Raw genomic sequence first — 26,461 nt, forward strand, 5'->3', positions numbered from 1 at the left:
CTGCCTTACATCGACAACCACTTGTTTGTAATATTGTATTCATATTCATTGGTATGAAAATCTGGTCAGAAATGCCCATGACACTATGTACTTGATTCTCCCAAGATCAATATACTTCATTTGAGGGAAAGATCAGTCGTTCCGGCTCATTGTGTGTCTCTTGTCAAATCAACAAATTACTTCTTGTATTGAGCATGTGTCCATCAAATCTTAGTGTATTTAAGTGTATTGATTAGCATTGTGTTCAACCAAGTTACAACATATGCAAGGAAGGCAACAGTATGCATAAGAGAAACTGAGGTCATAGGGGAAGGTGGCCATCCTGTAGCCACATACCAAGCAGCTTCCTGCATGTTAAAGGTCCTTTCCTGCAGCGCCGCTGGACTGGATGGAAATCAAAGAGAGTGGTTAGAGATATGACGCAGATCTGCTATGCCTAGGAGGGGCCATCCTTGAAGTGTGGAGACTACCATTGTGCGTGCGGCTTCACTTCTGGATGTCTCGTGTTTGCAGAAGCATTCCTGCCTGCGCGTTCATTTGCGCCCTAACCAAAGCCATACAGTGTGTCTCTCATCATTTCTCTCATTCCTTTTCCGTAATGTTTGTTTTCCATTTCTGTGAGAAATTTTGTCACGATTGAAAGTAGTGCTGTGGTTTTTTCCCACGCCAATTTTTCCGGGAGCAATATAGCTGAAATACTTAAAATATTATAGCTGACAAATCTTGATTTTTATATTTTCGAAAAAAAGATATTAACTGGCATGTGGCACAACCACGGGCCAGCATTTAATTTTTTGCCTCTGTGCTGCCTACGTAACCAGCCAGCAAAAACAGTAGGATCGAAGGTGTGAACAAAACAAAAAATTGTCTCCCTTGGAAAGGGCCAACGAAATACTTCCAAAGCTGTCCATCTTCATACAAATTGGGTGCTTAAATTCACAAACAAAACGTTCAACCCCAACAAAACTTTGCTTTATACAAAAATTAGCTTAATATTCAGGGGATTTCTCCCACCAAAAGAGTACACTGTTGCAAGGACCACCAGAACCCCAATTGACTCTATTAATGAGTGTAGAAAAGGGGTTAACTGTCCCCCTTGGATTCATAGAGACACTTGCATATGTCTTTACATGAAGTCAGACCAGTGCCTACAATAATAAGAAAGCTGTTCTGATCACACAACCAATCCTCAAACCCTTTGACTGTCACCACTGTCCTCGTGGGATTCTCCGCTAGCCTGCTTCTTAAAAATCTTCTCGACTTCTTCAAAAGAAAGGCCCTTGGTTTCGGGAACAAACTTCCAGACAAAAATCAATGCAAGAAATGCAATCAGCCCAAAGATTAGAAATGTAATCGCAGTCCCTATAAGCTCTGTAAGAGAAAGGAAGGATTCTGATACTATAAGATTTGATATCCAGTTTGACATTGCAGCAATGCCTCCACATACACCTCTGTACTGCAAAGGGTATATCTCTGAGTTCACAGTCCAAGGAACAGGTCCCATGCCAGGAGAGAAAAAGATTATATAAAGGCCCAGAGCAAGCACAGACAGCCAGCCAAAATTCCCCGGGCAGACACTCGAGTACCAAGTCCGAGATTGTTCCGTGCATACGGTTGAGCTACCTGACTGAAGGCAACTACCGACACTCATCTGAAAGCCAGAAAGAAAGTTAAACTGTCATAATGTCATAAGACTAAGGCAATATAGCAGTCACAATGTCATTAGGACTAACTGTCACAATATCTGCTCACAAAGTTATATACCAGGTTTCCTTCAGCTGCACAAAAACCACACCCTTGTCGCAAGCAATCATTGCAGCTCCACTGCACAACTCTTGAAGCATTCACAAATGCTGAGCATGTTGCATCCGAAGCTTCTATTTCAAATGATGGTGATGACGCTGCTGACAACCAAAACGACACAGACAGCAGGAGAAGGGCCACTATCACACCACTTAAGCTGAAGATGGCTAAGCGTCTTCGTCCAATACGATCTATTAGATACATTCCTGCAATAGTGCCAAGTGCATTTATACCAGCAGTTATTAATGACAGTGTCAAAGCCAGACGGTTGGATGTGAATCCAGCCATTTCCATGATAGTAGGACTGTAGTACATCACAGTATTAATGCCCGCAAACTGCTGAAAAGCCTGCAGGTAGAAACACACATTACATTAGAAACAAAAGAATAATTTGGACAATGCTATGTAGAGCATGTATAGTTTAGCGTGCATTATCATGGCATCAAAACAGGTGGACGCATGGGAAGATACGTCATCTCTATCATGTGGCACCGAAAAGCGTGGACACATGCAGGAGCTACATCATCTTATCATGTGGCACAGAAACATGTGGACAAAGAGGGTCATGCACATCCTCTCTATCATGTGGCCAAACTAAAGCGTCTCTATCATGTGGATTAATGTGTACAACAATCCAAATCATCACTTTCATAAAGCAGGTCACGTATATCATCTCTATCATGTGGCCAACCCCTTATCATGTGGGTTGCCCACATCAGCTCTTTCACAGAGCAGATCATGTACAACTCCTTGTGTAAGTTGATGTGCCCAGCATCTCTATCAAGCAGCAAGTCATGTACATCAGTGGGTGGTTGTGCACATCCTCTTTATCATGATGCAGGTCATGTACAACATCTCTATCATGTAGGTTGATGTATACAGACATCAACCTGCATCATCTGTATCATGAAGCAGGTCATGTACATCATCTCTATCTTGTGGGTCAAAGCATGGCAGACATGTATGGTCATCTGATTAGGACTTTTGGTTGATTCAATACAATACCAGAAGGCCGATCCCCACGAATAATGCAGCTCGTATTTCCTTTCGCCTCAACAGTTCAAAGTATCCTACACTTTTTGTGGAATCCACCATCTCAAGTTCCTTGTTGACTGAAGACATTAGCTCCTTGATTTCGTCTTCCAAATGCTCTGGAGGATAGATCTTTTCAAGGACAGCTACTGAATCTTCACATTTGCCCTGCATGGTAAACTCACAATATGTTATATACTTCCATACCTTATGGTTCTGATTCAGAAAGATGTTGGAAACGACTTACCTTCCGGAAAAGCCAGCGAGGCGATTCTGGAAGAAACAGCATCAGAACAAACTGCAGGATTGCTGGTACAGCTGCTACTCCCAGCATCCATCTCCAGGTCCCAGTAACCTACAGCACGAACAATGCGCTCTCTCTCTCTCTCTATCTCTGTCTCTCTCTACACACAAACACAAACACACACACATATATATATATATATATTCTGGAAGAAGCAGCATCAGAACAAATTGCAGGATTTCTGGTACAGCTGATACCCCCAGCATCCATCTCCAGGTCCCAGTAACCTACGACAAGAACACAGCTCTCTCTCTCTCTCTCTCTCTCTCTCTCTCTCTATGTATGTATGTATGTGTGTGTGTGTGTGTGAGAGAGTTGCCTTATATAACATTTGGCTACCTTGTAGTTTGTAGTTGTTAATCTTTGGCTTCAGTTACATGTCTCCATTCAATATGGATTTGTTTTTGGGTTGAATCAATCATCATCTAATTCACCAATGCTCTCTCTCTCTCTCTCTCTCTCTCTCTCTCTCTCTCTCTCTGCACTCTTTACTACTCATTTTTACTTCAATTTCACGTGTCATGTTCATCTGGACTTATTTTCACATCAAACAAATTGCCCTTGGACATGCATGGTGTCTAAATAAGGAAAGGCTTGCGATGAAGGCCTTGCCTAGTGGGCACCACCAAGGGTTGGAATGAGGTGGTACATCCACCATCTAACACAGTAAGAGAGGGCATCTGCATGAATTGTAGACATAAAAAATGATTAAATATAATGACCCACTCCCTCCCTGAGCACCCAAAACAAATCACACCTCCACCTGCTATTTATGCACCTGCAATGGAGCAGCAGCTGCACATTTAGATTAATAAAAGATCCCTCATCCCTGCACCAAAAGATGGCGTAAGGTGTGTACTTATGCTCATGTTGAGCATAGATACAATCAAAACATACAAAAACAAGAAAAAATCACTTGCACTTCACAAAACAGGTGTTAGATTACAATGTACCAGTAAATGTAGTCAGCTGCCTCCCTGAAGCTAGGGTTGTGTACACTGAGTAGAAGCAGACCCTTGCCAAGTAAGACATTTATTGAAACAGTCAAAACAGAACAAACTTTGGCCTGTCCATGAGTAGAACTCTTGCCAAGTAAGAAATTTATTGGAACAGTCAAATCAGAACAAACTTTGGACTGTCTATAAAGTTTTGTTTTATAGGGATTACGGCTTTAGCCCTGTCAAATATAGCTACACCTTTCATTTCCATAAGGTGTGAAAATAATGACATGCTTTTATCATGACCCCGTTAGAGGAGGTACAGTGCACCTTTGATCTGCCAGAGCCCTTCTTGGATCTTGTTTGCTGTCTTTGCTAAGCTCATGTGTTTTGGGCCTGCCAGGCTTTGATTATGCACATTAATAACATATTCCCAACATGGTGCCTGGTCTGACTGGCCCGTTGACTATTGATTTAAGAGGGACTGTGGCAAAGTGGAAATGATAATTGGCTTATAATAATTGTCCCCTGGCAATTTTGGGTCATGTCATCTCTTCAGATCTCAAACCTTTTGCTCAGTCTGCCCTTTTAATTCATTACAACAATTATTCATGCATTCTTGCATTCATTGCACTCTGCTGTTTATGTTATAAGCTATCTTTTAATGAATACTCTACTCAAATTACCTTAAGAGAAGAGCGGGGAGTGGGAAACCCCGATGAACCAATCCTTATGGATAGAACAATACCTCACTAATCAAGTTCTTAGTCAATAATCTGTATCTTATCCATCTTCTCCTCTTGTGTGGCCAGATTTTGATGAGCTGATTTCACACTACTCTCTTCACCATTGCTCAATATTTTTTAGAAGCTTAACCCAAGTCCTTCACTACTACACTAAATCCCCCCTCCTCTCTCTCTCTCTCTCTCTCTCTCTCTCTCTCACACACACACACACACACACCCAAAAAAAAAAAAAGTCCATCCAGATTCTAACATAATTGCCGTAACCCCCCACAAACGACCTCTCTCTCTCTCTCTCTCTCACACACACACACACACAACACAAAAGGCCATCCTGACAATTGCCATCCAGCTGTCGTGAGTTTTGGGACAACAGAAACGTTGTAAAGTAAACCTCATAAGACAAAACTTATGATCTTCCACTTTAGCCTAAGTTACTTGCACAAAGATATCTTCACATGCTTTCAGAATCATGTTTATGGATTTTCTAGAATTTCTATGGAAAAGATAAAAGTAGTCATACCTCAGTGAAGCCAAGATTGATGAGGTAAGAGACAAACTGCCCACCCGTTATGTTCAAAACAGTTGTGCTTACGAGAAACCCCCGTATATCAGAAGGGGAAACCTCTGCGACATAAAGGGGGGCAGTTAATGATGCAACACCAATACCTAAACCCACCAACAGTCTGCCAAAAATCAGCACATATGGGTCAGGTGCAGCAGCCATTACAACTGCTCCTAAGACAAAAATCCCATCGGCTATTAGTGTTGCCGATTTGCGCCCAAATTTATCATTCAGCCATCCACCAACAGCTGCTCCCACTATTCCTCCAACTAATGCCATGCTCACAATTGTCTCCTGTGTAAGTCCATGACAGTCAGATACACACACCTACCTTCTACTCATGTCTAGGCTTTAGCTGCAAGAATGCTTACCTGTAAGAAAGTGCTATTGTCCACTGCAGGAAAATCGTCCCTTATATAAAGTAGGGCACCGGAGATGACCCCTGCCATGTAAAGCAAAAAATTTGATGAGATGTTTGAACTAAAGCAACAAAACTGAAAACAAATGCTTTCTTTTCTGAACACAAACCCGTATCATAACCAAACAGGAGAGCCCCAATACTAGCTGCAAGGGTGAACTTGATAATGTATGGATTGGACCATAGGCGGGTCTTGAGCTTGCGTCGTTTGGGAAGTAAAGAACTCCGGTTGGCGTTTTGTGTACCCATCTTGTGTGATCTCACCTGTGTTACCACAAACTGTTAGGACATGCAATAGAAGCACACATGAAAGTTCCTGTAGTCCCCTGTGCTTTCTATCATCTGGAAGATAAGGGCACATCATGTCTACATGGGTAAGCATGTCTAAAGTCTACAAGTATGTGCACTCTATTGTCAAGATAACAAAAATTCTTCCACACTGGATCATGATTATAGATGTTTATTAGTTCACTAGCGATCTCATCCATGTCTCCATCTATATATAGACCATCAATGCTTGTGTGCATGCCCTTTGCTCTTTCACATCAAAGCTATGAAATCTTTGCATGCTTCTATGTGCTCCATCCATGTCTATGTGTGGTCTATGCATGTCTATGTACGTCTTTGGCATCTATGCTTATGTTTGTACCCTTTGCTCATTCACATCAAAGGGATGAAAACTTTACATAACTATATGTGCGCCATGAGACCTCATCCTATAGCTATGCATAGACCATGCATACGCAGTTGTTCTTTGCTCATTCACGCCGAAGCTATGTAACGTTTACATGATTTCTGTGCTCAATTTGACCTCATCCGTGTCTTCATGTCCATGTAGGGTGTGACATCTATGCTTATGTAAATACCCCTTGCTCGTTCACATTAAAGTTCATCTAAGTCTATGGGCGGGAATTATAAGTTTAGCTAACTTCTAATAGCTCATGCATGTCTATATATTCTATGATCAGCTGTATGTGCTCATCCATGCCTATGTATGGCCTAGATTATGTGAACATATGTGCTCTAATAGTTGATCTGTGCTTATTAGCCGCTTCATGTGAGAAACCAAAATGAGATCTACATAAGATCAAAGAGATCAAAAAAGCACGTACGCTTACAGTGATTCTGCTCCTTGAAAAGCTTTGCCAAAGAGGGCGTCTCCTACTTTGGTATTCTGCGAGCAGGGTTTCGTTACTTCAAATTCTGCGGTTTCACGCCAATTAGGGTTCTCTTTTTCACATGTATAGCGAAGAGGGTTCGGAAATCAACTCTTCTTCTGTAGTTTACCCTCTGTTGTGGTGGCCGTATGAAGACGTCAAGTCATATTCTGGCGCTGAAAAGGGAACTGACTTAACCAAAAACAAAAGACCAAAAATGTACATATATAGATAGGCGTGTGTTTTTAGGAGCCCTTTTCTAATTTGAGCACGAGTCTATATTTCTCAATCAATTATCGACTCGCCATCTTCTACTTTTGTGCAAAATAAGCATACGTGTCTAACAAACAGGGGAGAGAGAGAGAGAAGAGAGAGAGAGGGTACATCTTCTATCTAGTGCTCATCTCCTACTTTTGTGCAGATAAGCATACGTGTCTAACAAATAGGGGAGAGAGAGAGAAGAGAGAGAGGGTACATCTTCTATTTGTGAGCACTTTAGCTTTAGTGCCACGCCCCACCAAGGGGCTTCAGGAAGAGAGCACAGTCCCACCAAAGGGATGGGCTACTAAACTTGAGTGGGACACCTCATTTGCAAGGATAGTGGAATCTTGCAAACCCCACTCCTCTGCCGTGGGGCATGGCTCTTAGTTCACGCACAACTAACGGTCCCATTGTGGAATAAATTTGATGATGTGTCATTGAATGTGCGTAAACGCTTCCCCGGTTGAGTTTGGGATACATAGTTTTATTAGTTAGAATTGTGACCTTTGTAAATTGACGCTAAAATTAGTATCTCTCCACTCTAACCCCAAGACAGCTCGATCAAAAAATTTGTCTACTGCCTCATCAAAGGTTTGCTTCGGAATTTTCTCAAGCCTAGCAATACCAATTTATCTATCGTAAGAAAAGGTTAGTTGTGCATCTTTTAGGGTGTATAGTCAATTTTCACCAATAATGAGTACATATGCATTATATATATAATGCAAGTAGAGCCGCTCTTACCAAGTCACTTGACTAAATGTTTGGGGAACACACTGCATACATCTTTTTGTTGTTGACATGGAAAATGTATTTGATTTTAAACCAAACACTTTTTGTTGTTGACGTACGTCTTTTTGTTGTTAACATGTAAAATGTATTTGATTTTAAACCAAACAGCAAACTTCTCTCAGGTAACTCATTGCTAAATGTTTTCAAGCATTGAATGCAAGTTGCCTCTTTACTAAAACAACAAAAGTTATGACATGCACATATCAAATTCTATTATAATTTCTTATTCTAACACGTGTCTATATATATCCATCAATGTCATCTATAACAAATTTACTTGTGCATCAGGCATGGTTAGGTATATGTGTCTATGGAGAATGAAAATTTGTATGCTCCTCTTCCCTAAGTGCAAGCCTCAAGGCTGCATGCATGATTGTTAATAGGAGTTTGCACAATATTACCCATTTTGATCATTTTTCCTTGTCACATATTTCAATTTAACATAAAAAGTACAGTAAAATAACTAGTCTACATGATTTTTATGGAAAAATCTAAATTTTGTTAGGCAAGTAGGTTGGAGGCACACTTTTTAATGGGTGTCACACATTTTCGGGTTTCGTGTTTCACCAATATGTCAAAATTTACATTTTAAAAAGTAAATTCTACCTTGATTTTAGGGGTATTGCTAAAAAATTTATGCAACCCATTTTACTTTAGAGATTTAATTTATGCTTGCCCATAATTGTGATAAAGGAGATAGAGTTTGAGAGAAAGCTACTCTAGGGGGAGGAGAGAGAGAGAGAGAGAGAGAGAGAGAGAGAGAGAGAGAGAGAGGACCATGCATGATTCAAACTTGGGATTTCTCGTTAATTTGTTAAATGCTTTGAAGAAAAGCACTCCATACTATCTTACTATATGAAATAGAATTGTAAAGGCATAGAAGTGTAATTTAAGTGTGGCCATAGATTGACTCTAACACCCAATATCAAAAAGATTAGGACCTTTATTTTAAAAAAAAACTTCACGAGTTAACAACCTATATTTATTATTTCCTTTTCTAAGGGTTGGGTTTAGATGATACTTCATCACACCATTCTCACATGCATACATCCAATAATAAAAAATCCTACATTATATTGAGTATGAAGGCTTTATAAGCACGACCCAATTATTATCCATCTTAAGTTGAATCTTGTTCTAATATTATTTTGTTGTAATATAATGAAGCCTAGAATGGTGATTTTGAATCAAACATGCCATAAAATATGCATCCCATACACAAATATTGACCCGATCTATATACTTCACATATGGAATTAAAATAATGGCATCACCCACATTCTTATGTGAAATTAATGATTGCATGGGCATCCCCACTTGACTATAGAGTTCATGACTGACTAACATTCCCTCTTGCTCAAGTTGCAATTGACCTCAATTGCGTGTATGGTATGAGTGGATGAAACCCTTTTTGGCATGTAGTTAGCATCTTCAATAGGATGGTTCTTGAAGGTCACAAGATACTTGACATAAGTGTTAACAGTGCGTGGAGTGGTGGTCTCATGGTCAATAATAGACTCAAGTTCTAGACGTTCTTCATCATTATTGTTGAGAATTGCATAAAAGTTAGAAAGTAATTTTATTGTAGGTTACTTCCTTCTTGTTAATTTAGCTTTTATTTTTTATCGTTTAATAATAATAATTATTATTATTAGAAACATATGAGGTGAAACTTTACATACCTGGATGTTCAAAAATACCTTCATGTTTAGATTACCCTCTTGCTCGAGAGAAAAGTCGTCATCCTAATGGTTGAATAAAAGATATTGAGAAAGTGTGAAATCCTTATCCTTGAAGCTTTGATTTGATGTGCGAAGTAACTTTCGAGAAAAACTCTTGATTTGCTAGAGATGTAGAACTTTGGATAGAGCCCTTTGGAAGAGGTGTCAAACTTTGTTGTTCGGCTTGATGTTGATAAGAAAATAGAATTTTGAAGCCGATTATGATCGAGAAAGAAAATAACTCCTTAATATTGAATAAATTGATTTGTAGATTAGCAAGAAATCCGAGTGATTCAGAATTTGGTGAAGCCGAAGAAATATGTCAAAGTCTGAGATTTATCACAAAATTCTATTTGAAAGCCTTGATTTAATTCACAAAAAGTAAATCTAGACAAAACTATGAGATGTTGATTTTATAGGTTTTGATGTTAAGCCTTGGATAAAGCCTTGAAGATCCCATCTTGATTGTGACCCTTGAAGTTTGATTTTGAAGAAGCAAGCCTTTTGAAATCTTTGATTTTGTTGGTAAAAATCAATCTTGAATAAAGCTTTTGAAATTGTTTTCTTGCTTGTTGTTGTTGTTAGCCACAAGTGTAAGTTGAAAAAAAACCCACATGGCACTGGAAAGTAGTTCAACACAAGCTCATGCATAACCTTTGACACAATTTTTGTCACAACCCGCATGTTCCTGTCGAAGATTACACGGCCCTCATCCATGATTCCTTCAGTCCATGGTCTTCTCCTTTTGCCGAGGCTAGATAATTGTTCGCTACTATTAGCATTGGCAATTAGCATGCTAATGCTTGGAATGGTGTTTAAGCTTTATAAAAAGGAGATTTATACTTTAAAGCTTTAACATAAAGCTTTTAACACAAATCTTTTTGTTTTAAAGCTTAAATAGCAAAGATTTTTGCTTTAAAGCTTAAATCCTAAAGCTTTAATATAAAAGCTGTGAAACCAAAGCTTAAATCTTTGAAATAAAAAGCTTTAATTAAGCGAAGCTTTAAAAGAAGCAAAAATTTTCAGCCAAACAATGAAATCGTCGTCTCGGCAGTAGGAAAGGCTGCAACGTAAAAAAGATATGTATATGTATATATATATATATATATATATATATATATATAATGGTGAGAAAGGAAAGATATATATATATATATATATATATATATATATATATATATATATATATATATATATATAACAAAAGTTGGCGAATCTAGGGATGAGTGTAAAAGTGAGAAAGAAAAAAGAGAGAGATATATATATATGTATATATATATATATATATATATATATATATATATATATATATATATATATATATATATATATATAACAAAAGCTTACTTCTAAGCTTGGCTGGGTAGCATTGGTAATTTGGTGCAAAGCAGGAAGACGAAGCCGGCAATGGTAAATAGGAATAACAGGTCTGCAATTCGGCAGCAAACAAGTGAGTAGTGGGCGGATGGGCATGAATTAGCTTGCAGCGTGCATTATATATACTAGTACTCAACCCGCACGTTGCTGCGGTATGTAAAAGACATTAAAAAGCGAAAGGTAGGAATGGAAGCCGGAATACAAAGGGTCAATCGAAGGGATTTTTTCCCCCATATTTAAATATATTAATGCTTGATTTTATAAAAAGATACTCCAAAAATAAAGCCTAATGGCTTTTTAAATTATTTAAATATATTGATGCTTGCTTTTATAAAAAGATACTCCAAAAATGAAGCCTAATAGCTTTTTGAGTCTTTGAGCATACAAGCTCCTTCTAAAAATATAGCAAGCTTAATTAAAGAGTCTTGGACCTACCAAAAACATAAAAATACTATTTGGTATATATAAAGGTTTGAGGCTAAGGCCTTCAAAAAATATAAATGCCAAATATGAAAACCTAAGAGGTGATCACATGTCTTCCAAGATATCTCATTGTGGTCCAAAACATGCTCCACCTGCAACTAACACATAGTCCACACTTAATCATCGCCTACACCAAAATAATATTAGTCAGCGTACACAACCGATTAAATGCGTTAATCTTGACCATATCATACTAGCGCACACAGTTGATTAAATATATTAATGCTCAAAAATGATATAAATAAAAGGTGGATCCCATACACAAATATTGACCTAATCTACTTGATCGCATGGGCATCCCCACTTGACCATAGAGTTCATGACTAACAGTTGTCTAAATGCTAAAAATAATACTGACATTGTATGCATGACTTTAGTAGGCTAAGGTTTACAAAATCTTAGTAGAAGTAAAGCAATTCCTATGCCAAGGTTGGATGCAATGCTATTATCAGTGGTACAATGAATTAATGGTTTAATCCATTAATAAGAATGGAATATTCATGGCACAATGTGAAAAGCTTAAGTTCATCTGTATGAATGTTAAAAATAAGGTGCATACACTAACATTGCTCAATGCTTCTAAAAATCACATCTAAATAAGGTGCATGTTTGCTTCTAGAAATTACACATCTATTAGTGCAAAAACATGAATGCTATTTTCCCATTGCACATCACCATGGTGATGTAGTGGAAGTAATGGTACTCATGAGCTCTAATGTCTACACTTACATTCAATTTTACAGTTGAAGGTTTCAAAATTCCTAGCTTTCTTTTGGAAGGTTTATAAAGACCTTCATATTATTCTAATAAGAGATGAAGGTTTTCACCATTTGGGTGGAAAGTTTATTTTGCACACTAGTATGCTCATCTCAGAAGTGACCTTATTTCAAGTAGGAGAGTTGAGACTTCTTAAATGGAATGTCTAAGGATGATCTTATAGATTACCAGTATTATGATGCATCATAGCCAAAGGTAAATGATGCTTAGGAAATGTCATACAAAATAATCATGTCAAAATTTGTGTCTTTAACTATGACTATGGTACCCTTTATTAGATATAAGAGACTTTTATAAATAGGGGTGTTACATAATTCTTTCATTTCATTTTACATGTAGCATTATTTCATGCCAAGTTGACATGTAGTCCTTTCACATTGCTCTATATAATTGTAGGATATATTTCACTAGTAAGATATGTGGACAGACACTTATGGAAGGTATAATATGGATTGTGGTGTACTATTGACTCTTGGGAAAGTTTTTGACACTCACACAAACCCTAGAAGAGAACACACAAGGTGTGAGGTTGAAAATTCTTCTTTTCTTCACACAACAAAAGAGGTCTACCAAGACAATTAAGTGACTAACACACATAATAGAGTATATGCAAGTGGTCCATAATGTGAACACGCTAAGAGGAGTTGGTAGATGTGGACTAGTCAGTGTATTCCAGCTGTAGAATCTCTAGCGAAGATATGTTGGTGCCAGCAACCGAACCCGCCAGTGATGTAAATGTCAAACGGTCATACAAGCACCTCATGAGTGTCAGCTCATGTTGAGCTTGACATCTCAACGTCAATGGATTATCATAGTTAGTGGTGTAACATCTTTTCCAAGGTGATTCGTGATGATTGTATTTTTTTCCCTTTAGAGACACTATCTCCTAGGGAAGGATTGATGCACATCCCTTACATATTGGCAGATCCTAACCCACATTAGAGTGGACAAAGCATAGAAAGGCATGCATAATTGCCAAATATAATTAGGGACCGTAGTGTAATATTAACTCTTGAGAAAGTTTTTAACACATTTGTAAAAAAAAAGCATAGAAAGGAATAAGCATGCATAATTGCCAAATATAATGAGGGAGATTATATGAAAAAAACCCTTGTGTCCATGTTTGGTCAATCATTTGCCAAAAAATATGTATGTGAAAATATGATGTTCCCATCTATACCCACCATAAGTGTAAGGTTTCCCCCTTCCAAAAATAGGGGAAACACTTAAGATAGTCCACTAAGTCTTATCTTGGAGAAAATTTCCTACTCATCGACACCTTGACCATGCAGAGATTCAAGGATACGATTCGTAGGTAAGACCTAGTTCTATCCCGCAAAACGGGAGCGTGGTCTTCTAAAAATCAAACCACCCATAAAGTAATTGATCATAATTTGGGCAACTACTAGTCTTGATTCCTTAGAGATAACGCTTTTTTCCTCATCCATGCAAGGCACAGCCCGCTGGCCTAGTCTTCTAGAATAGAATTACCCAAGAACCTATTTATCTAACGTAGGGATTTCACTTAATATGTTGGAAAGCTACCCGACTAATCGGGTCCACCCGTCCGTAGGATGGTGCCGTCGGGACATTCCATCCTCCCACTTTCCACCCTACTCACGCGTCAATTTGTTTTCTAATTAATCCTACCATACTGTTTGACATAAATAAACATGTTCCTTAATTAAAGTCCTTTTCACAAGGTTTGTTAAGACAGCCTTTTAATACAATAATGCAAAAGACAAGCTTTATAAAAATAAAGTTTAAACACGAATCAATTTCATACAAGCCAAACCGACTCTCTTATTCTTTTCCTTTATACTGTCGATGACCTAGAATTCGGCCTTCCAGCCTCTACATGCTGGGCAAAACCCTACCGGACCATACACCTCATCGTCGGCCTGGCGAGGACTCAAGCCGGCCTATCATCCTCTCAGGCTCCATCGCTCGATCCTCCCGCCCCTCAGAGGGATGTCTGCGCACCAGGGTGGGCTAATTCACCGCACTAGCTTGGGCACTCAGAACTAGGCAGCATCACAATCACTCGCCTCAATCGGCAAACCTCATTCTCCAAATGGTATGAGGGATACCATGGGCCAACTTTGGGCCTTACTAATGTCTCCGCCGTCCGGCTACATAAGCACAAGAACGGGGCAGCGTCAAGGCAGGGAGAAGTTGTACCTGTACCTTAATTTAAGCAAGATAATAATCCATTTACTCAACTAAACCATAGGACTAGAATCCATGTTACCTTCTTAAGAAAACAATCCTTTTCACAAAGATTTTTGCATTTCAACTTGAGATTGCGATAAAACATTCTTTATTAAGGCATATGCTGTTGTTTAAAAGAATACAAACTTTGAATAGTAAATCAATCAAATGGATCACTATTAAAAATTAATAGAGAAGCCGGGGCCATACCTCAACCCCTAAGAATGATATAAAATTAAAAAACAAAATATGTATATACCTTATAGAAATTTGTCGTTTATCGTTATCTTTGCTAGTTAACAAGAGCTTTAGAACTTGACATATGAGAATAGAGCCTTCTAATACCTTGTCTTACGATTGAAATCATCCAATCATCCCCAAGCTTTATCTCTTCCTACTCGTACTGTGACTCTTCTCTCTTTCTAAGGTCTATGGCGAAATAGCCTTCTCTTACAGGACTACGGGGCATACTATTCTTTCTCTAAAAGAAAAGCTATGGAGTTTTGGTCTCTTTCTCCGAAAGACCATAGCAATCTAAGCTTCTTTTCTAAGATATTAGATAAGAATGAAGGGATATATACATCTCAAACTCTAGCATTACCTTGAGGCTACTTGCTGCCTTCTCATAGTTTTCTCTGTGTAGAGACCCTGACAGAAACAGCAAATTGTTTCGACCATAACTCTCTGACAAAAACTCAAAATATAGTCGTATAGCCAGTCAAAAGAACGGGAAGGTATCTGGTCTATAAGCCATCGTGGGCAAAATAGGCAAAAACGTCTGTATATAGCCACAAACGCGCCATCTTTAGAAACGCGTTGTTTTTTCACATTTTTAGTATGCATGGATTCCAAATGTGTAAAAGTACTCTAAATATGACCTCTTATCACCTAAATTTGAAATTCTATTTTTGGGGATACTTATCTCTTAATAGAACTATTATTATGTTCTTATTTCTTTTAGGATTTTTGGAGCTTATATTTTTATTCTAACACTTTCCTAATGTTTCTAGCCTTGTTGTCTCACTCTTCTCACACTCTCTTTTCTTATTGAGATCTATATTAAAAGAGACACATACATACATGGCTTGGGAGGGACCTTACAATCTCCCCCACTTAAAAGATTCGAGATGTCCTCATCTCGCGAGCTAGGGTAGTATCTAAGTAAATCCTTTTGTCTCTTTCAAAGTGGTGTCTCCACTAGGTAAAAATCTTCTTTTATCTAAATATTGTTCTTAAAGAGTCATTTATTTCATGTGCTTGGCTCGTTTTGTTGTGCCTCCAAAAGGTCTTTATTATTCTAAAGTTAATTGGCCTTATTATCCTAATTTCATGTATCTATATACCTCTCATATGGTATGAACCTTCGAATTCCTTATTCTACACCCCATGTAATATGGTACTTAACAAATTATCATGGAAAAACGTAAGGGAATTAATCCTTTACGCAATCTAACCTATGATAACAATTTCATAATCTTAGTATCGTCTTGTAGAATACCTCTATTCATCATGCACATTACTTCACATAAATCTTGCACCAATCCTCTTCTATTTACTCATAGAAATACTTGTTGAATTCGGTTATCTTTAACCCTGCTATCCCTATTTCTTTGACCTAATTTTTGCTCTAGCTCATGATTCCTTGTAGCCAGGGGTGGGCTTGACGTTCCTCTTGAATTAGGCGACCTCTTCTTGATTAACATGGAAGGACCCATGTCCTTCTCGACACTTTCTATATAAAAAAACTTTATCACAGTCTCTGGCTATAATTGTGGCTTCTGAAATAGAGGATAGTTTTACATTCTTGATGAGGTTATTCAAAGGTAGATTAAGCTTCCAAATGAATCGATGGAGAAGAGTTACCTCATCCATCTCTAGAGCAAATCGAAGAAGTTTAACAAAAGTTTGGTGGTATTCTTTTAGGGTCTTCCTTTCATGGCATCCCATAACTGATTCTAGTTCCAGTGGTTAGATTGACAACAGTGCTTCCAACTACTTCGGCATTTCTTACGATTTTCAGACGAGCAAGGGTGAACTTGCTTTTTTCATTGTATCCATGAAAAGTTCAAAACTATCAAATACTTATCATAGTACCACATCTAAAGGCACTCTAGATTAATATATTTGACATCTTCATTTTTTGAGAATTACACATCTGGTGCCTTGGGATTGACACATCTAAGAGCATGATCCTCTAGGAATTACACATCCGAAGTTAGACCCATGTTTGTCTGAGATGGATTCAAGATCTTGGATGATCGTCCTAGTGTAAAGTATCGAATGGATGGCATTCACACGTCAACTATTCAAATCTTAATGGAGTTACAATCTTAATAATTTATAATATGCAAGTTAATGAGATATATCCTGAAAATTTCTCTAAACAAGTTTCGGTCTATCCTTCTAGTCATTCAGTCTCTCACTAGTTTCTTAATTTGATCACCCTATGATTTTCCTCACAAAAGGTTTTCTCCCCAATCTTATTTCTCAAATTTATTGTATAAATATCTTGCGTGTGCACCCCCAAGATACAAGAACAATTTCATAGGATGATTGTCTCAACATGTGAGGATATTCAAATCACTTCTATGGCCAGTAGAGATGATTGATTCGTCCTCATATGATAAACAATCACTTGTTTTAATCCCTTTGATAGTTAACTTTTAAAAAACAAATCCTAGGAGCTAAGATCGGCTCTGATACCACTTGTAAGGTTCCCCCCTTCCACAAATAGGAGAAACGCTTAAGATAGTCCACTAAGTCTTATCTTGGAGAAAATTTCCTACTCATCGACACCTTGACCATGCAGAGATTCAAGGATACGATTCATAGGTAAGACCTAGTTCTATCCCGCAATGGGAGCGTGGTCTTCTAAAAATCAAACCACCCATAGGGTAATTGATCATAATTTGGGCAACTACTAGTCTTGATTCCTTAGAGATAACGTTTTTTTCCTCATCCATGCAAGGCACAGCCACTAGCCTAGTCTTCTAGAATAGAATTACCCAAGAACCTATTTATCTAATGTAGGGATTTCACTTAATATGTTGGAAAGCTACCCGACTAATCGGGTCCACCCGTCCGTGTAGGATGGTGCCGTCAGGACATTCCATCCTCCCACTTTCCACCCTACTCACGCGTCAATTTGTTTTCTAATTAATCCTACAACACTGTTTGACATAAATAAACATGTTCCTTAATTAAAGTCCTTTTCACAAGGTTTGTTAAGACAGCCTTTTAATACAATAATGCAAAAGACAAGCTTTATAAAAATAAAGTTTAAACATGAATCAATTTCATACAAGCCAAACCGACTCTCTTATTCTTTTCCTTTATACTGCCGATGATCTAGAATTCGGCCTTCCAGCCTCTTACGGGCAAAACCCTACGGGACCATACACCTCATCGTCGGCCACTAGCGAAGACTCAAGTTAGCCTGTCGCCCTCTCAGGCTCCATCGCTCGATCCTCCCGTCCCTCAGAGGGATGTCTGCGCACCAGGGTGGGCTAATTCACCGCACTAGCCTGGGCCCTCAGAACTAGGTAGCATCACAATCACTCGCCTCAATCGGCAAACCTCATTCTCCCAATGGTATGAGGGATACCATGGGCCAACTCCGGGCCTTACTAATGTCTCCGCCGTCCGGCTACATAAGCACAAGAACGGGGCAGCGTCAAGGCAGGGAGAAGTTGTACCTGTACCTTAATTTAACCAAGATAATAATCCATTTACTCAACTAAACCATAGGACCAGAATCCATGTTACCTTCTTAAGAAAACAATCTTTTTCACAAAGATTTTTGCATTTCAACTTGAGATTACAATAAAACATTCTTTATTAAGGCATATGCTATTGTTTAAAAGAATACAAACTTTGAATAGTAAATCAATCAAATGGATCACTATTAACAATTAATAGAGAAGCCGGGGCCATACCTCAACCCTTAAGAATGATATATAATTGAAAAACAAAATATGTATATACCTTATAGAAATTTATCGTTTATCGTTGTCTTTGCTGGTCAACAAGAGCTTTAGAACTTAACATATGAGAATAGAGCCTTCTAATACCTTGTCTTACGATTGAAATCATCTAATCATCCCCAAGCTTTATCTCTTTCTACTCATACTGTGACTCTTCTCTCTTTCTAAGGTCTATGGCAAAATAGCCTTCTCTTACAGGACTACGGGACATACTATTCTTTCTCTAAAAGAAAAGCTATGGAGTTTTGGTCTCTTTCTCTGAAAGACCATAGAAATCTAAGCTTCTTTTCTAAGATATTAGATAAGAATGAAGGGATATATACATCTCAAACTCTAGCATTACCTTGAGGCTACTTGCTGCCTTCTCACAGTTTTCTCTGTGTAGAGACCCTGACAGAAACAGCAAATTGTTTCGGCCATAACTCTTTGACAAAAACTCAAAATATAGTCGTATAGCCAGTCAAAAGAACGGGAAGGTATCTAGTCTACAAGCCTACGTGGCAGAATAGGCAAAAACGTCTATATATAGCCACAAACGTGCCATCTTTAGAAACACGTTGTTTTTCCACATTTTTAGTATGCATGGACTCTAAATGTGTAAAAGTACTCTAAATATGACCTCTTATCACCTAAATTCGAAATTCTATTTTTGGGGATACTTATCTCTTAATAGAACTATTCTTATGTTCTTATTTCTTTTAGGATTTTTGGAGCTAATATTTTTATTCTAACACTTTCCTAATGTTTCTAGCCTTGTTGTCTCACTCTTCTCACACTCTCTTTTCTTATTGAAATCTATATTAAAAGAGACACATACATACATGGCTTGGGAGGGACCTTACAATAAGTGTCTAATATTTCTAGTTTTTATAAGAAGGAACTAGATATTTTTGCATGTCTCAGTGGAGTAGTTATCACCAACAAGCTTGTACAAAAGAACTAGATATTTTGGCATGTCTAGGTGGAGTACTTAAGATCTCACCAACAAGCTTGTACAAAAGTGCTAAGATTCATAAGATTGAAATGAAAATTCATAAAGCTTTTTGTGGCACTTGTATAAGCATAAGCGTAAAAGAAAAGAATGTGGGACCTTTTTCAGAAAGGATGGTGGCTCTACCTTTGGATATAATTAGTTTTAAATATTATAACATGATTTAGAATTATTAAAGAAAAATGTCAATCATGATTTTGCCTTTTAAATTGACTTATTATAAAGGAGCCTAAAAAGGAAGAATTGTCATTTTTAAAGGTTGATTAATTGTTTTACATACCATAATTTGATCATCAATAAGATTCTTTTGTGAGCACATGACACACTAAAACTAGAGTTAACCAATAAATTATATTTTACCATGCTAGCTTTATTATGCTACCTAACTAAATTTTTTCTCCAACTTAGCATCATTGTTCACTTATCAAAATTATTCAGATATGTTTAAAGAGACATATAATCTTATAACATTTACAAAACTACTTAAGAATATTATGCAGTTTTTGCTTTTGTTACAACCCTTGAAGTTGTAAGCAAATATTTAATTTACAAGCACATTAAAAAAAAATCATTCTTAATTTGCAATGCACATATGCATTCTATATTAGCTCCTAGCATCTCTTTGGGGAAATTTTTTTGGCGAGCACTTTCCAGTGAGTGATTTCTCCAAAATGGGGAGCACTTTTTTCTCTCTCTACTCTCTCTCTACTCTCACTCCCTCACTCTCTCTACTCTCACTCCCTCACTCTCTCTACTCTCTCTCTACTCTCACTCCCTCACTCTCGCACTCTCTCCCTAGGACCCTCTTTCATTCTCTCTCTCGATCTCACTCTTACATCCATGCTCTCCCTCTCTCTTAAAACCCCCCCATCTTATTTTCTATCTCTTTACACCCCTATGCTAACTCCTTATCTCTTGATGCAACTCAAAATTAATATACAAGGTACAAGATACACCCCTCTCCCTCTCTCTCTCCCTCTCTCCATGCAACTCAAAATTAATATACAAGGTATAAGATACGCCCCTCCCCTCTCTCTCTCCCTCTCTCCATGCATGAAACAATTACAATAGATTATGTCATGCAAATTACAATTGATGATTCAAAATATCAATTTACAATAGACAATGTCATGCAAACTATAATTGATGATTCAAAATATCAATATAAACCCTCCATTACTAGAGTCTCATTTATACAATGTAAGAAGAATATGCCATGAGAATCGTAGTTTAAAAGTAGATGCTATGAGAATATAGTTCAAAATAACAAAATAAAACCTCTATTCCTAGAGTCATTCATAAATAACAAAAGAAGATGTCATGAGAATTGTAGTGCAAAATAAAACCTCCATTCCTAGAGTCAATGTGGAGGGATACTCGAGCTCCTGAATCTGTTATGTGGCCCTTCAGAAGAAAGGGGTTCTGATGGTGTTATCCAATTTGGAGGATATGTCGAGATTGGCATAAAACGTGGAGAAACATGGTAAGGAAAAGGTGCATTAGATGGTAATGGATAAAATGGAGATGGCATAGATGGGGAGGGATGTGCATATGGCCTAAGACCTTGATTCCATGGTGGAAAAGGTCGCAAAGTTACCATCATATTTTCCACTTGTGTCCTTTGCAATGCCTCTATCTCCTTGCCAATGAATTTATTGTCACTGAGGTCTTCAGGCATGTCTTCAAAAGCCCTCCCAACTCAATTTCATGGCATATTAAATCATCCTCAATGCTTATACAATGTCGGAGCATCTGCTTGAATGCCTTTGCCATCCTACTTATCTCTGCAAAGTAATTAAGAACTAGGTCCCCCTCCATGGTGAAAGCTCCAAGCAACCACCTGCAAAGTGAAAAAAAGTAGATACATTCCCTACCATCTTGAACATGATTTCACAAATTCAAATTATAAAAAATCTCTTTCTTGTTTCATACCTTGCAGGAAAACCATTGGTCTCTCAGCTGGACCCCGTAGAGGCTTACGGTCCCTACCCATTATCAAATTAGGTTCTTTCATGTTGCAGTATTCACACTTTGAAATAGTAATGGAATGTGGCCCAAAACCTTTCCCATCCATTGCATCATTTTTATTCTTTTGGATATATTGTGGGCTATATCTACGTGGTGGATTGCATACAAACACTCCAATAAGTATAATGAGCACCTACCCCACAATTACAAGTTAGACATTTTTGTTCAAACCATTGAAAAAACTATTATATACTTATATGTAAACATAATTTGTGTAGGTCACCTCCTCTCAGTTCCATCATCATCAATCTCATGGGTAACCTCCTTGCATCTCTAAATACAGTGTCTGTCGGAGAGAGAGATTGTGAGATTTCGCGACCTCGACAATGGTTGGAAGATGATTACGATTGCTTGCTATGATAAATGTCCCGTTATCTTTTAAAAACTCAATGGCTAACACACATGTTGCAACCACAAGGTCCTTCATCCAAGCATTCCATCTAGGCACAATGGGATAATTCGGTGATGTAGGGAAATCCACCCACACTAAAGAGCATCCATGAACTGCCACCACTGTTGAACGAATAATACTCCCATACTTGTTGAGACCCCCAATAAACCTTGCCATATGTGTGGCCCTCCTACAAATAATCATGAAATGTCAAGGTCAATTGTTATGGGCTTTAGAAGATACAAAGCAATGATCTATTTGTTTGAATAATTGATACACTCGCAATGAACTAGATCCTCCAAGAATTGTGTCGGCCACATACACTATGCTTTCTTCTATCACCATATGTCGTGGATGAATATCTTGAGATGCTATTTTAAATCAAAATAGAATATTAAAAACCCAAGAAAAGAGTGTTGCATGAAACTTGCAAAAATGATTAAAATATTCTTAGAAAGAGAATGACTTACTAGGTGGAGGACTAGCAGAACTAGTTGTATCCCTATTGGAGTGCGATGCTTGAGACCTCGATTGTCTTTTTATCGAATTTCTAGATTCGGAGTGCACCTCATCTCCCTTCTCTGATGGGCCAAATTCTGATGGAGACTCCTCTCTCTTCTTCACTACTTGACTCCCCTTGTTGGCCTTTCCCCTTCTTCTTTTGAGTTTTCACCTTTTTTTGTTGGAGGCCTCTTACCCTTTTGGAGCTTTTCTGGTGCTTGCTATTTTCCTTTGCCTTGTGACACACGTGCTTTTGCTTTATCTTTGGAGCTTTTACTTCCATGAAGCCCTACGCCAATACTTTTCATTATTACATGATGTCAATATGCATTGTTGTAAAGAAATGAATACTACTTCACTTACTTGTCCACAAATCTTTCTCTTCAGGTGGATATGTGTTGTTTTTGTATTCCAACCACCATGGGTACAATTCCCATTCCTCTGTCCTTGTGAGATCTTCAATCCAAATCTTAGGATAAATGCATGTCTCTTCCACCTGACTAGCGACTTATTCTTTGGCTGGATGGTGAAGGGAAGGGACATCAACTTACTCTTTAAATGTGTAGCCACCACCTATTCGAACATATGTCAGCATAAATATAATGTATACATATTCAAAGTACTAATGTATGTTCATTTCATACCTATATAAAACTCGTCGTGCGGTTGACATCATGTGTGGCATAGCATTTGCTGATGAATAACAAGGCTTCATAATAGAAAGCCATGATTTAAATGCATGTGCAAAATGCTTCTTTTTGCACTCCTTGAGGTAAGTCAAGAATGATTCAGCTCCAAGATCCACTGTATCCTCATGAGCCTTTTGAACCTCTGCAGTCCGATATGACCATAACCTGCATCTATCATTTCTTATTTTCCACCCGTAGTTGCTTGTACAATCTTTGCCTTCCTGATGTAAAATAAAATTATAAGGGTTGTTTGCAAGAGAGATATATGCATGTTCTTTCAACCTTATCTATTGGACACTTGCTTTCTCTCTTGAAAGTAAGATTGAGTGGTCCAAAAGTTGTAACTTGTCCATGGTCAATTGTTGACCTTTCACATTCCAATCTTGGCATTTGAAAATTACATCGAAGAATCCCTTTCCATTGGCAGGATTGGAAATGGCAGCCAAGAGATACCCCCTTTTGGTGAAGACCTTTTCTACATCCTTCTGTTATGGCTCACCCTAACCCTCCTTGAAACACATCCAAAAAGATATTACTTGGTGAACCGCAACTGTCGTGAGGATCTTTTCAATGGCCGAGCTCGTAACCCTTGAGGTCTCCAAGCTCTATAACTCCTTGAGAAGCAATTCCACTGCATCTCCCTATGCGAGCGTTGTTACACCACCGTGTTGCACTACGGGTCCTCGTCCCTCCTCTCACCTCACTTCACTCACACACACTCACTAGCATGCATTAGGGAGAGAGATTAGCAAGAGCAAGACTCAATTACACAATGGGAGAGTATCTTGTATTATGAGAGAAATTCACTTATATACATGGCCATAAGTGTTCACACTCACTTAAACTGTGGCCAGCTGGGCACTTTAGGCTCATAAGAGGCCTAATACTATTACAATGACTACTCTCATAATATATCCATGAAGTACATCACTTAGGACTTCATCCTAACTTGTTACCACATGCTCTTGAAGTGGGAAAATCGCCATAAAATACTCCGTCACACCATTACGTTGTAGCTTTGGACACTATTGCTTTATATCTTGAATGTATGACCCTTTGGTGTATCTACCATGACTCCTTGAGATAATGGCGGTAGCTCTTGTTAATCCTAGAATTGGATTAACACCTTCAAATGTGTTTGGTATACCTTCTCCTCTTCAAATGTGTTTGGTATACCTTCTCCTCTTCTTCTGTGTGATCACCTCCATTAGGCAATTGATGTGTCCTCATGTTTAATGTTGTTTTAAACTCCTCCTATTTCACTCAAGCATGAAAGCGTCATATATTAAGATGTGAAGTTTCAAAAGTAAAGCAATTGCTACAAATAGGCAAGAAAAAATAGCATACCTAGAATACAAATTGGTAGAACAAGGTCAAGGTCACCTTGTATCATCTTGACCTTGGCTTGTGCTGCTTATCACGTACCGTAATGATTTCAGCCCATTTTTGCTCCTCATCTGTGAGCTTATCGTCGAGGAAGGTGGTTGGGTTGGCAAGCCCAAACCTTTGCATTAAAAATACATCATGGGCCATCATTTGAGGCACATGCACTCGTGTCACTCTGCTTAAAGTACCTGATACAAGGTCAAAGACTAGCTACACTATAAAATACATGCAATAATTTTAGGTCAATTCACGAAGTCACCTGTTTAGGTTTACCAGGTACATTAATAGATCAGCCTCCTCTTCCTTGGTGAAGGCGATGGTCCACGACAACAAACTAACATATATCTTTTGGGGAATTTATCCCACTCTAGAATCAAAGGCAAGATCAAACCAACATAGGTAATGGAAAGAATATAGTAAAGTATTGAGATGGAGAATACTTACTTTTAAATATTGCATTAGTCCATGCAACCACCCTATGGTTTCCATCCCATACGATAATTTTCTTGTTATGAAGGTGTTTCTGTTGCCATATATATAGGCAGTGATGTGTTGTGAACACACTTGCCATATATATAGGCAGTGATGTGTGTGAACATCTATTGTGGACCGTGCTACATAGCACGAGTTATTTTCTGTTCAGTCTTTGCTACATTATAGGTAGCTTTTGCATCATTTCAGTTAGTGGCATGGCTGATAATAGCAATGATGTATTTCGCATGTTGTCTACTGTGATGACAAATTGGATGGAGACAGCAACTACCCACTTTGGGCATATATGATGCAGCATGTTTTGGTTGCAAAAGGAGTGTGGAACATTGTGCAGGGTATGGATGTACGTCCAAGTTTTGTGGATGTAGGATCTGTTGAGGATGTTGCAGGTTCTAGCAGCTCTACTGTTGCTGCTGTTTTACCCACTGCTGAACAAGCTCATTGGGATGGTAAAGATGCACATGCTTATGCCTTGATTGCACTTTCTGTCAAACGTAACATCACTCCACATATTCGTTCAGCTAAAATAACAAAACAGGCTTGGGATATTCTGGCTGGTTTGTATGCAAGTCGTAACGAGGCAAAAATCTCTTACCTGTGTAAAGAGCTAGAATCAAAGATTATGCAAGAAGATGATGACATGAATGTTTTTCTTGCTGAGATTAAAGATCTCAAGGAACAGTTGATTTCTGCAGGGGTGAGATTATTCTTGATCATTCTCTTATGCAGACTGTTCTTGATGCTTTACCTGAGTCATATCAGACTTTTGCTTCCACGTGGAGACTTGTTACTGAGAGGACAGACCTGATGTTGTCAAGTATGATACTTTAGTCAACAAGCTCTTGCAAGAAGTACAGTCCAGGCAAAACAGGGCTAGGCAGCATGCAGTTGATCAGGCATTTATTGCTGCCTAGCAGAGAAGAAGTGGTAAGGCAGTCCCTTCCACTGTTTCTTCTCCTATTAGTACGTATGCTACTTCTTCTCCTTCCACAGGTAGCAACAATAGGTCTGAGAAGGCTCTTGATAAAGGCAAGAAAAAAATCAGGTGCAACTATTGTTACTCGTTCAGGTTTTCAGCATGCCTCTTATGCATCAAATTGTTATGCTTTGGTTGTGTCTAGTATGTGTGAAGAGGAAGAACTTCTTTCATTTGATGAGTCAAAAATCAGAAAATTGGTTGGCTACAATGCAAAGTGAATATGATGCTATAATGAAGGATGGTACATGGTCTTTGTGTGATTTACCTATTGGTAAAAAGGTCATTGGATGTAAGTGGGTTTTTAAGTTGAAACGAAAGCCAGATGGCAGTGTTGATCGCTATAAGGCTAGACTTGTTGCAAAGGGTTATGCTACAGAAAAGGGGATTGATTTTGATGAGACCTTTGCTCCCACTTATCGTATGACTACCATTCGTAGCATTT

At 38.2% G+C, this 26,461-nt stretch overlaps 1 protein-coding gene and 1 long non-coding RNA gene across 4 annotated transcripts; both read right to left on the minus strand.

Annotated features, from left to right (window-relative positions):
• Nucleotides 1-972: 972 nt before the first annotated feature.
• LOC147634528 (inositol transporter 1-like) lies at nt 973-7,016 on the minus strand. 3 transcript variants are annotated; one of them, XM_086803609.1, is made up of 9 exons: nt 6,916-7,016; nt 5,914-6,067; nt 5,757-5,827; nt 5,344-5,679; nt 3,083-3,190; nt 2,809-3,003; nt 2,037-2,151; nt 1,765-1,901; nt 973-1,651 (listed from the first exon to the last, which is right to left on the minus strand). In XM_086803609.1, exons 2-9 carry the CDS (start codon nt 6,050-6,052, stop codon nt 1,190-1,192), a joined length of 1,563 nt encoding a protein of 520 aa, XP_086659735.1. In that variant the 5' UTR covers nt 6,053-6,067; nt 6,916-7,016; the 3' UTR covers nt 973-1,189. The 3 variants fall into 3 exon arrangements, with proteins under 3 accessions (XP_086659735.1, XP_086659734.1, XP_086659733.1); XM_086803608.1 differs by having other exon boundaries at nt 1,765-2,151; nt 6,922-7,016; XM_086803607.1 differs by having other exon boundaries at nt 1,765-2,151.
• Nucleotides 3,337-4,057, minus strand: LOC147634529 (uncharacterized). Its single transcript, XR_015266762.1, has 3 exons — nt 3,918-4,057; nt 3,752-3,819; nt 3,337-3,366 (listed from the first exon to the last, which is right to left on the minus strand). It is a non-coding gene; the product is annotated as an uncharacterized LOC147634529 (long non-coding RNA).
• Nucleotides 7,017-26,461: the final 19,445 nt, after the last annotated feature.

This window comes from Cibotium barometz, chromosome 10, assembly GCF_041138505.1.
Source record: "Cibotium barometz isolate CiBa-2024 chromosome 10, ASM4113850v1, whole genome shotgun sequence".
In the NCBI taxonomy this organism is placed as follows: domain Eukaryota; kingdom Viridiplantae; phylum Streptophyta; class Polypodiopsida; order Cyatheales; family Cibotiaceae; genus Cibotium; species Cibotium barometz.